The sequence below is a fragment of the Myxocyprinus asiaticus genome, chromosome 35 (genome assembly GCF_019703515.2).
Source record: "Myxocyprinus asiaticus isolate MX2 ecotype Aquarium Trade chromosome 35, UBuf_Myxa_2, whole genome shotgun sequence".
NCBI lineage: Eukaryota > Metazoa > Chordata > Actinopteri > Cypriniformes > Catostomidae > Myxocyprinus > Myxocyprinus asiaticus.
This window is the reverse complement of record NC_059378.1, coordinates 17,871,086-17,883,613: the sequence shown is the minus strand read 5'-3', so window position 1 is coordinate 17,883,613 and position 12,528 is coordinate 17,871,086. Positions and strand designations below refer to the sequence as shown.

At 40.5% G+C, this 12,528-nt stretch overlaps 1 protein-coding gene across 1 annotated transcript in view; it reads left to right on the top strand.

Annotated features, from left to right (window-relative positions):
- The window catches only part of LOC127426392 (junction plakoglobin-like), a 38,648-nt gene that overhangs the window by 20,833 nt on the left and 5,287 nt on the right, over positions 1-12,528 (top strand). Inside the window, exons 9-11 of the mRNA XM_051673180.1 lie at positions 1,760-2,098; positions 2,633-2,785; positions 2,886-3,005. Coding sequence (XP_051529140.1) covers positions 1,760-2,098; positions 2,633-2,785; positions 2,886-3,005 — 612 coding nt within the window. The remainder of the gene's footprint in view (positions 1-1,759; positions 2,099-2,632; positions 2,786-2,885; positions 3,006-12,528) is intronic.

Here is a 12,528-nt window from a genome sequence, read left to right as displayed (position 1 = left end):
AGACTTGTATTGTTTTCATAAGCTAATTATATATTTGCTTCATAAGCTAATTATAAATGCTTTATAGACTAACCCTAATCCATACCCTAAACCCTCCCCTAAACGAATTATTATTATTATTTGCATTTTATAATAATAATAATAATACAAAAAAACATTGTGTTTTTCTATCACGGTGGGAACTTTCTTTGACTTCAGTTGTTTGTATGCTAAGTGAGTGATATTATCTATTAACTAACCCTACACCTACCCCAAATATTTTTGGAATGTTTACATTGTCATTAATAAATTTAGTATGTTTATTTAATAAACATAAATACCCATTGTCATACATCGTGTCCCTACAATGTAGGTGATTTTCTAATTTTACTATCTAGACACAAACACTTATATGAACAAAATCTTATGCTTATCACTATAAACTTAAAATTTTCAATACCTTTATACAAATTATACTCAGAAATAAAATATCATAGCCCTGCTATTTGAACTGAACTTGATCACTATCAGGAATATTGCTGCCTTCAAGTGGACCTGGGAAACTCCTACCTCCGAGTTGGGCATTCGTTATTATGACATGTCACGCATTCAAGTGGGAAACAAAATACGGAAGATTCCAAACTAAAACAATTTCACAATGAACAACGGCAAAAACTCTTTTTCTGTTGTACTGTTGAATAAGTGTAACTGAATGCACCTGCATTATATTTACACAACCTATATGATTTATTAATGTATGGAATTATTAATTAATTTGCTTCAAACAAACTGCGAAGAGTGGGTCATTAAGATGATTGTCATATATAACAAATGAATATTATTGAAATGAAGTACTGAAATTGAAATAACTGGACCCACTTTATATTAGGTGTCTGTAATTAAGCATTTGATATGATGTACTTAAGTACATGTGTTGTTGCATTGTACTTGCATTTAAAGTTCCTGCATTTAATTACATCTGTAGTTACACTGTTAACCTTACCCCAAATCCTTACCCTAACCCAACACCTAAACCTACCTGTACCTCATCCTCAGTAGCAACAAATGTGAATCCTGTGAATAAGTACATTGTCTTGTATGTATTTTAATGTTAGTGCTTAGTAGTTAAAGACACCTAATATAAAGTTGGACCAAATAACATGCCACTTCCAACATCACATTTCGGCAACTTAGGTATCATCTAGAATTGCGAGTTTCCCATTGTTTTCTCCCCAATTTGGAGTTCCCAATTCCCAATGTGCTCTAAGTCCTCGTGGTGGCGTAGTGACGCGCCTCAATCCGGGTGGCAGAGGACAAATCTCAGTTGCCTCCATGTCTGAGACTGTCAATCCGCGCATCTTATCACGTGGCATGTTGAGCGCGTTACCGTGGAGACATAGCACGTGTGGAGGCTTCACGCTATTCCCCGTGGCATCCATGCACAACTGACCACGCGCCCCACTGAGAACGAACCACATTATAGCGACCACGAGGAGGTTACCCCATGTGACTCTACCCTCCCTAGCAACCAGGCCAATCTGGTTGCTTAGGAGACCAGGCTGGAGTTACTCAGCACACCCTGGATTCGAACTCGCGACTCAAGGGGTGGTAGACAGCATCTTTACTCACTGAGCTACCCAGGCCCTCTTCGAGTTTCCCATTGTTAAACCTGACTTTGCTTGGTTATTCAAGAGCTTGTATTTATGATATTTCCGACTTTACTTTAAGGGCACATACTGCATGTATTGGTGCCAATGCATGCTCTCTCTTTGCCCTGCAGGATGGAATGGAAAATCTGCTGCAAGTACTGGTCAGTCTGCTGTCCTCAGATGACATCAATATGCTTACCTGCGCCACAGGCATCCTGTCCAACCTCACCTGCAATAACATGCGCAACAAAACGCAGGTGACCCAGAGTAACGGTGTGGAGGCTCTGATTCACGCCATCCTGAGGGCTGGTTCAAAACAGGACGTGGTCGAGCCAGCTGTCTGTGCCCTGCGGCACCTTACCAGCCGACATCCAGAGGCTGAAACCGCACAGAATTCTGTACGAATCCATTATGGCATCCCCGCTATTGTCAAATTACTCAATCAGCCCTACTACTGGCCAGTTGTTAAGGTAAGTGAGAAAGTAATAGAGAGAACTGACAAAAGAGTAACTTACAGATAGAACGCAATCTGTTACTTTATTAACATCAACAGAAGAAATGAATTCTTAGAGATCTTTTTCAGTTTCTTACAGTTTTAATGACCATGTGAAATTAAAAATAAAGGTTTTGTGGCTTTTAGTTCATGTCTGTAAGCTTTAAGCCCTTCAATATGCTTATGTACTCTAAAACTTTTAGAAGATATATGCAATTAAAATGTATAGTCTAACTAATACTTCCTGAAACAGACTGGCAATTGCATGTAGCATAGTTCATGGTTGTAACGTAAACTGGAGACTGTTAGTTATTAAAAAAAAAAAAAAAAACATTTGACATATCCAGCACCAACTTCCTGTTTCAATAGGAAATGTGTCAAAAAAGAAGGAAAAGAAATTGTTTATCAAACATTTTTATTGTGTCTCTACGTAAAAAGATATTATTGTTCAAATGATTTAATTTATTTTGCTTATTCAATGTCTTGACCACATGTGTTCTCTTTATTACAGGCTGTGGTTGGTCTGATCCGCAACTTGGCTCTGTGTCAAGCCAATCAAGCTCATTTGAGAGATGCTGAAGCTATTCACAAACTGGTCAACCTGCTTCTGAAAGCTCACCAGGATGCACAGAAACATGGTTCATCCGCTCAGCAAACATACCAGGTATGACTTCCTTATCTGTCACTGTAACCCTGACATACACTGTACAAACTATAAACTACAATTTAGTAACTTGACATCCCTTGTTTGTCTTCTCTCTCAGGACGGAGTGAGAATGGAGGAGATTGTGGAGGGCTGCACTGGAGCTCTGCATATTATGGCCAGAGATCCTGTGAACAAGGCCACCATTGCCAACATGGACACCATTCCTCTGTTTGTACAGGTAATGTTTGACTTATGTTATCAGTTTACTCTGTTGTGACAACGAGGAGGAGGGCAGGGCCGGGCCGTGACTACGCACGCCCGGCCCACAATCGGGCTAATCAGCCGAGGAGTGGGATAAGTGCAGCGGGGTGCAGCAGTTCGAGAGAGAGAGGGCCACACGCAGCTGCCTTGTGTGTGTTTGTGTTGTGTCTTTTTGTTTCATTAAATATTATTTTGACCGTTCAGCTGGTTCCCGCCTCCTCCTTTCCCATTTTTAACCTTGTTATATCTGTATTTGGGTGAAACTCATTAAACCTGTTAAGAACAGGTGTGGGTCATATTTCACAAAACAGAAAGAAAATTAAGCCTATTTTTTGGACCATTAAGATTTTTTTTATTATAACAATTAAAGGAATATTCCGGGTTCAGTACAAGTTAAGCTCAATTGACAGCATTTGTGGCATAATATTGATTACCACAAAAATTAATTTTGTCTTGCACCTCCTTTTCTTAAAAAAATAAATAAAGCAAAAATATGGGTTAAAGTGAGGCACTTACAATTGAAGTGAATGGGGCCAGTCTGTAAACGTTAAAATAATCACTGTTTCAAAAGTATAGCCACAAGACGTAAACAATGCGGTTTAACATGATTTTATTGTGATAAACCACTTACTTAACTTTTCTGTTAAAGTTATAGCTAATTTTACAACTTTGTTGCCATGACGATGTAATGTCAACTAGTGGTCCACCGATATATCGCAGAGGCTGATAAATTGGCCGATATTCCAAATTTTTTAATTACAGGCATCGGCCGGAAAATTCAATAAAATATCAATAAAACTAAAATCATATACCGTCTGCAAATATGTGCATAGCTCGTTTAAACAGATGTAATAAACCAATCTCACACAACTTCAGCAGATCCAGCCTCCTGTGGAGCACTCATAAATGTTCCTCTGAAGCACGTATTCTAAAAGTCTCTCCTCAACAGTTCCATGTAACTTTTCTAATGACAAAAGGCAAACATCAATAAAACTTCTATTATATACTGTCTGCAAATATGCAGATATCTAGTTTAAAAAGATGTAATCCAGTGTTTTCTTCCCGTCGAGCGCTCATCTAATATCGTCCTCTGAATTCTACACTGATATATATATTGTTACGTCCTCAGCACGCTATATCTAGGGGTTTTAGAGGAGTAACAGGATTGTGGTTTTAAGAGCGATGATCAGTACCCTGCCCCAGCACCACAGACAACATAGTTATTTATAAACATTTATTTGGCTCAGAAAACAGAAGTATTAGGGTGGTTTCACATATAGTACGTTTTAAGTGAACCAAACCCAGTTCGGTTAAAGTGAACCAGAAAGGGAACCAGCCACAAATGACCTCTGTGCTTTTGGTGTTCACAATGTAAGTGGACTTAAAAGAGGACCCAGTTTCTTTTTTGGTCCTCTTCACATTAATGTGGTCTTAGACCCCTTGCTGTTCACACCACAGCTCCTTAAGAACTCAGATCCCGGTCACATGACGTCATATGAGGATTGGACGTATGAACGGTGAGCTCTGTGCACTTTGCTAGTTTTAATACTTTTTATGACATACACCGGTGAGATTCGATACACTCTGTTCCATAACTGTTCTTGGAGAACAATATGTCAAAGAATTCAAAATCCTCAGGCTCTGGAGACATTAAAAGACACTTACATACTCAAACTGACGCCCCCGAGCAGGCCGTAAGCCTGGGAGTCGATTTAGTCGGATAGGTGCTGGAAATGCGTCGAGAGATGCTGAACATGTCGGCAATGCTGACAAAGGTTGTTGCTGTCTTGGAGGATCTTGCAGTGATACGTCGATCGATCACCGCCATGGAGGCGAAGTTCACTGATGTGGTTACAAGAGTTGGGGATGTCGAGAAACAGATCGATTTCCTGGAGTCATCAGAGAGGGAATTATCTGCTAATCCGCTAGCGACCAAGGTGGATTTGGAGCATGTCTGGGAGAAGTTGGAGGACATGGTGAACCGTATCCGGTGGAATAACGTCCATATCGTTGGAATCCCTGAGGGAGCAGAGGGAAAGGATACGGTGAAATTCCTGGATGGGCTCTTTCCGAATCTGCTCGACATAGCAGGCCATAAGCTGGAAATCGAGCGAGCTCACAGGGTTCCTGCTCGTTGATCCGCAGAGGGAGACAGGCGCAACCAATTCTGGCCAAATTTCTGAGATCATCTGATAAAGATCTTGTGTTACGCAAGGCGAGGAGTAAAGGAAGGTTTTTTTGGAAGAACAACAGCATTTTCTTGTTCCCAGACTCTGCGAATTTGACAAGAGTGAAGCGTGATCGATTCAAGGAATGAAAGAAACTTGCAACAGAAGGTCGCTTTTGCACTGATATTCCCGGCCAAATTGAGAATAGATGCTAAGGATGGCCATTAAACATTCGCATGCCCACAGCAAACAATTTCCTTCATAAAGTCAATGGAGTGAGCAAGTCATCTCATTGTACTCATGTTGCAGCCGAGTGGACTGGCTCACTGAACATTCGTTTGACTGTTTGAGAATTCCACGTGCTCTTTGTGCTGTTTCCACCTAGCGGCTGGAGATTATTTTGTAGAGTGTCGCACCTTCAGGACAGTTTTATGGATGAAGCTACATGCTCTTTGTGCTTATTCCGTCTATTGGCTGGAGTTTGTTTTATAGATTATCCCTTGCTGTGTAATTCTGTCTCACATAATTTGTATAGAAACACAGGACTTGAACAATCCGATGGCAAAGTTGTCTCGGGGGTTCTCGTTAGGCGTGCATGGACTGGTGCGCGGGGTTAATGCGCACGTTTTTTTGTTTGGTTCTGGGGGATGTTCGGGTTTTGATTGTCGCACTAATGTTGAAATGTGGTCTTTATAATCTTGTTTTTGACACACTACCTATTTTTTCTTATATGTCAAAATGTCAAATGTTAATATGAGTGGATTGTCTCTCTCCACGTGGAATGTGAATGGGTTGGGGCACCCCATAAAAAGAAGGATGGTTATTTCTCTTCTTAAGCGTAAGAAATATGATATAGTGTTTCTTCAAGAAACGCATCTTTCTCTGCAAGAAGCTGAAACATTTGGAAAGATATGGGGTGGGCATTTTGTTTTATATTGCTGGCTCGAGTAAGTGTCATTATGCTGATAAGTAAACATCTACAATTCAAATGTCTCAAACAGAGTAAAGATAAATTAGGAAGAGTCATTATTGTTTTAGCTGAAATTCGGGGACATATTTATGCACCTGACGTTGATGAGGATTTTTTTATAGATCTTGAAGGGATTTTGCAAGTCGCTGGCACCCCTCATGATATAATATTGGGAGGAGACTTTAATCTTTTGATGGACTCAGTCCTTGATCATAGTGAAGCAAAAGTGTGCAAGCCCCCTAGAGCAACATTGATGCATCACAGGATGTGTAAAAATCTTGGTCTTACAGATATTTGGAGACTTTTGAACCATTCTGGTAGGGACTATAAATTTTTTTCATCAGTCCATAAGATTTACTCTAGAATATATATTTTTTTGATATCTAAGTCACTCATTTCATCCGTCGTTGATTGCTCAATTGGAAACATTTTAGTCTCAGATCACACCCTGGTGTGTTTAGAGGTGTTGCCACATATGAAAAAAAGGAAATCATACTGTTGGCGCTTTAATGTATCCCTTTCGCAAAATCCTGAATTCCAAAAAATTCTAAAGGCTGAAATGTAATGTCTATATGGAGACCAACTGGTCCTCAGTATCCTCAGTGGGCATGGCTTGGGAGGCACTTAAGGCGGTTCTTAGGGGCCGGATCATACAGTATGCCTCATTCACCAAAAAATCCAAAGCACACTCGTGGAATTGGAAGGGAATATTAAAAGTGCAGAGCGCCGAATGTCATCTAATGGCCTCAGAGAATTGACCCGATTGAAATACAGATATAATACTATTCAGGCAAGAGAGTCATACTTTAAGTCAGGGACAAAGCAGGAAAACCTCTGGCTAGATATATAAAACAGTCTTTTTCTACCATTCCCTCTGCTCTCTGAAATCTGCTGGTGGTGAAATATTTACCTCAGCCACTGATATTAATAATGCTTTTAAAGAATTCTGTCTTGATCTTTATAGTTCCACATCTTCATCTACTGAAGAGGATATTATAAACTTTGTGGAACCATTAGAACTTCCTAAACTGACGACTGAGCAAAAACATTCTCTTGATTCTTTTTTTTATTTATATTTTTTATCCCCTTTTCTCCCCAATTTGGAATGCCCAATTCCCACTAGGTCCTCATGGTGGCGCGGTTACTCACCTCAGTCCGGGTGGCGGAGGACAAGTCTCAGTTGCTTCCGCTTCTGAGACTGTCAATCCACGTATCTTATCACGTGGCTCGTTGTGCATGACACCACGGAGACTCCGCATGTGGAGACTCATGCTACTCTCCACGATCCACACACAACTTACCACACACCCCATTGGGAGCGATAACCACTAATCGCGACCACAAGGAGGTTACCCCATGTGACTCTACCCTCCCTAGCAACCGGGCCAATTTGGTTGCTTAGGAGACCTGGCTGGAGTCACTCAGCACACCCTGGATTCAAACTCGCGATTCCAGGGGTGGTAGTCAGCGTCAATACTCGCTGAGCTACCCATGCCCCAAAAATTTCTTGATTCTTAGATAACCTTGGAGGATCTTGGCGAGGTAATTAAGGCCTTGCCTACAGGCAAGTCTCCCGAGGCCAGACTGCTTTGCCGCTGAATTTTATAGATCTTATGCTACAGAACTGGTTCCACTTTTGCTAGAAGTTTATATGGAATCATTAAAGAATGGAAAGCTTCTGCCAGCCATGACACAAGCCCGGATCAGTCTGATTCTTAAAAAGGACAAAGATCCAAGCGAGGGTAAGAGTTACCATCCAGTTTCCCTGATCCAGCTAGACGTTAAAATATTATAAAAAAGTTTGGCTAACTGATTAAGTTATGACATCTCTTATACATATAGATCAGGTGGGATTTATTCGGGGCCGTAGCTCTTCTGATAACATTAGGCGTTTCATCAATAACGTGGTCAGTGGTGAATGATCGGTTTCCGGTTGCTGCCATCTCACTTGATGCCGAAAAGGCATTTGATATGGTAGAATGGTATTATCTTTTTAAGATTTTGGAAATGTGCAGGTTCGGGAAAACTTTTATTGGATGGATTAAGTTACTTTATAGACACCCAGTAGCGGCGGTACAAATAAATGGATTAATTTCAGATTATTTTACTCTGGATAGGGGCACCCGGCAGAGTTGCCCTCTTTCCCCATTATTGTTCTGTCTTGCCCTGGAACCATTAGCAGCCGCGATAAGAAAGGAGGATGATTTTCCAGGGGTGGGGGCAGGACGTGTTTTCCAGGGGTGGGGGCAGGACGTGTGGCGCATAAACTTTTGCTTTACGCAGATATTATTTTATTATTCGTCTATGACCCCACTAGATCTATGCCTTGCCTCCACAGAATTATTAACTCCTTTTCTAAGTTCTTAGGATACAGAGTTAATTGGTCTAAATCTGAAGCTTTGGCTCCGACAGCGTACTGCCCGGTAATGGCTTTTCAGCCAAACAGGGCATTAAGTATTTGGGTATCTTATTCCCAGCAAATTTGTGTGATTTAGTTAGTTAATTTTGACCCTTTAATAAAACCTTTTTTGAGCGATGTGGGCAGGGGGCTTCATTACAGTTATCTATGATTGGGAAGGTTAATGTTATTAAAATGAATTGTATTCCAAAATTCAGCTACCTGCTACAATCTCTCCCTATAGATGTCCCCCTCTCTTATTTCAAGTAATTCGATATGGTAAACATCTCAGATTACATTTCAGTAAATTGCATAGGCCGATTGATAAAGGTGGGCTAGGCCTAACCAAGATTTTGTTTTATTATCATGCATTCGGTCTCGGACATTTGGTTTATTGTTCGCTTCCTCCTGAGAGAGCCCCTGCCTGGTTTTGTATTGAACAGGAAGTTCTTGCCCCTATTTCACCATTGCAAAGCCTTTCTATCAAACTAAACGGAGAAGTTAAGTTACACCCCGTTATCTCGCATTTGCACTCGGTATGGACAAAAGTGTCCAGAGTGTTTAATTCAGAAATTTATTTAAATGTTGCCTCGAGCATATGACTGAACCCAAAATTATGTATTTATAAGTCCCCTTTCTGCTGGACAGAGTGGATTGTGAGGGAGGTTAATACGCTCGGTGACCTATATGAGAGTGGAGTGTTGAGATCCTTTGAAAATATGGTTCAACATTTTGGGATTCCCAGGTCTCAGTTCTTTAGGTATTTACAGCTGTACCACCTGCTCTGTACTATTTTTGGGAATAGCATACACCCCCCTAAAGCAGCAGATACTCTGGAAGTGGTGATTATTGCTTTTGGAAAAGGTCATGAGGCATCAGTGTATTACTCCCTGTTAATTCAGAGTCCGGGGACGGAGCTTTAATTTCTCAAGAGATTATGGGAGAAAGATTTGAACTTGGTATTGGAGAAGGGAGTGTGGGCTAGGATTCTTAAAAGCGTCAAGTCTACATCTAGAGATGCAAGAGTGCGCCTTATTCAATTCAAGTTTTTACATCAATTCTATTGGACCTACTCTAGATTGCATAGGCTTGGTCTTAAAGACACACCCACCTGCTGGAGATGCCAATCAGAAGATGGAGACACAACCCATTTTTTTTGGTGATGTGTTGTGATCCAAGAATTTTGATTGAAGGTTCAGAGTTTTATGTGTGATGTATTGGGCACTCAAATTTCATTTTGCCGCAGACTCTGTATTTTAGGCGATGGGGCGGTCATCAATATAGGGGGTAAACACATAAAAAATTTGGTCCTAACCAGTGTTATGATTGGCAGACAAATTGTTTTAAGGGGATGGAAGTCAGCTGGAGCGCCCTCATTTCAAGAATGGTGCACAGAAATGGTGAGGGTGGCAGCTTTCAAGGAAGCGTCATGTAGAAGGCTGGGGAATTGGGATTCATTTGATGGGAAATGGGACCGCTATTTGGCATTTTTGGAGGGCTCTCGGGGAGGGGCAGAGGAGAGAGAAGTTAGTTTTAAATATGTGTGATTTATTATTTTTTTGTGTGTCTATAATCATGTGTGACCACAGGGATGTTGTTGAGGGTCAGGGTGGGGTTGGGAGGGGTAATAGTGGGGGTTAAATGTTGATTCTGTGTATATTTGTTTTGCTTTTCTTTATCTATATGAATAAAGAAATTAATCAGAAATTCTGTGTGCATTTCAAAATGTTTCTTTATCTATCATCACAAGAGTAATGGTGCAAGCATCTCCTCCTGTGTGTCATTTACATTGTGTGTATGAGCCAAGAACATTTGCCATTCCGCAAATAAAATTAAAGTGAAACTATAAAAAATCCTTGCTTGTATTTTCGTGAGAGTTTGGCACGAACCTCCATAGACGTTACGCCCATCAGAGCACTTTAAAGCGGTTCTTCTTAACGCGCTGCTCTGCTCTGAATACTCACGGTCCGTTAATTTTAGGTGCTTAAATTAACAAAAATGGAATATGAGACACAAACACGTCATGGTAATCATGATATATCTATATTTGCTTAAAATTCCCATATGTGAACAGTAAATTGTGACTGGAATATGATGTAATGCAGCTATGTATGGCAAGCCACGAGGTGCTTATGTCATAAAGTGCAAAGCGGACTGGTACCTCTTCACTTTCACATCGCACAAATCAATCGAACCACAAAAGTATCCACAAACTAACCGTACTCATTCCTGAGGTGGACTGAGTGCGGTTCACTTTTGGGTCCTTTTTTGGGGTGGGGTCTGAAACCACTTGGGTTGTTCACATATACACGTTATACTGCTCTGAGAGCGTTTGAAGTGCTCAAACAAACTAGGTGTGAAAACGGCCTTAAATACAACTTAAATAGGAAGCATCAACTTCAGGAGGGGGAAAAGCCAAAACACTAAATATAAGAGAGGTCTGCTTAGCGGGAGTAAAACCGTAACTAAACTGTTCAAACAAAAATAACAGAAATGTACACTAACTCCCTGACTGGCCAAAAACAGGAGAAAACAGTGTAATACAAACAGAAATGGCTCCCACCTCCCAACAGCTTCCATAGAAAAGTTAAACATGAACAACTGAACAGTGTTTAAGCTGTGCAACAGGTTTAAACGTTAGAAAATCACTAACAATAGTAAATAAAGGAAACAATAAGTAAACCACATTTAGGCTACAACAAGCTTAAAAGTTGGAGTCACCATCAACAGTAGTTCAAGTAATAATAACTGTGAAAGCTTCAACTAAGCTTTCCAGCTACTCAATCAACGGAGTACTAAGCAGTACAATATAACACTCTATAAAGTGCACACCACACTGGAGAACTCTCTGAAGGAAAGGTTCCTACTCTCTGTGAGGTTTCCCCTCTACTTTTAAGTTGCCTCTCTCCTGATTATTGAGCAGGCTCAGCTGGGAGCAATCAGCTACCTGCCGGAGAGAGTGTGGGAGGAGCAAAAGAGGAAAAAGAGGGAGAAAATATACACCACAGTAACTCAAATCACAATTCTTAAACAATATCCACAACTAGTGACAGTGACAACTATACAAAATAACAACAATAAAAATAAATATGTCCCTGGATGTAACAATATATAGAACTGGATTGCTCACGATGTCATATCAGTGAAGCCACTGCACCACCATATTGCTATGCCAAACATTCCAGTGTCCCTATTGACTTAATGGGAAATCATTTAATTTCAGCGAGTAAACATTATTCATTCAATCACCGATTTTATATCTGAAATCTGCATGTACATCCCTACAACACAGATGTCCTACACATGTAATTATTGATTTATTTAAAGACCAAAATTTTCCTGTTTTTTGAAGGCCCAAGCGAGTTGTGTATCTATATCAAACAGTGTCCACCTCTAACAAACTTAATCAGCAAGCAGATCAGCTGAATGTAAACAAGTTCACTGAAACTGAGATACAAACAGACATTTTCAGACTTATTTATTGTGATCATTGAAGTGTTTATTCAGAGTTACTTGTTTTATGTTTTTATCAAAAAATGCCTTGTTCTCGCTGTCATTTGAATAAGAGCACGCTCTCTCTCTCTCCCTCACACGCAGCACCTCGGGGAGACACACAAAGCAAAGTTGGTTAAAATTGAACTGATACGCTAGATTTATATCTTCTCCCTCCTAGCGAATATTATCCATAACAAGCTAACTAACCATTAAACATGATTGTCACTAGGGGGCGAAATGCATCTGTCGTATCCGCAGGTCGGAGACGGTGAGACGGGGGTGTTTTTGCCTGTCAGTCATTGACGCTCTATGAGAGTTTGGGCATATTAAGATGGCCGCTCGAACACTTCCGGTGGCATCAACTCCTGCTGGCAGTTTACCATTGTATGAGTGATCCAGTTATATTTATATCAGTGGTATTCCATCAGCCAGAATCAAAAACATCAGGATCAGGATCAAAAGTTCCTCT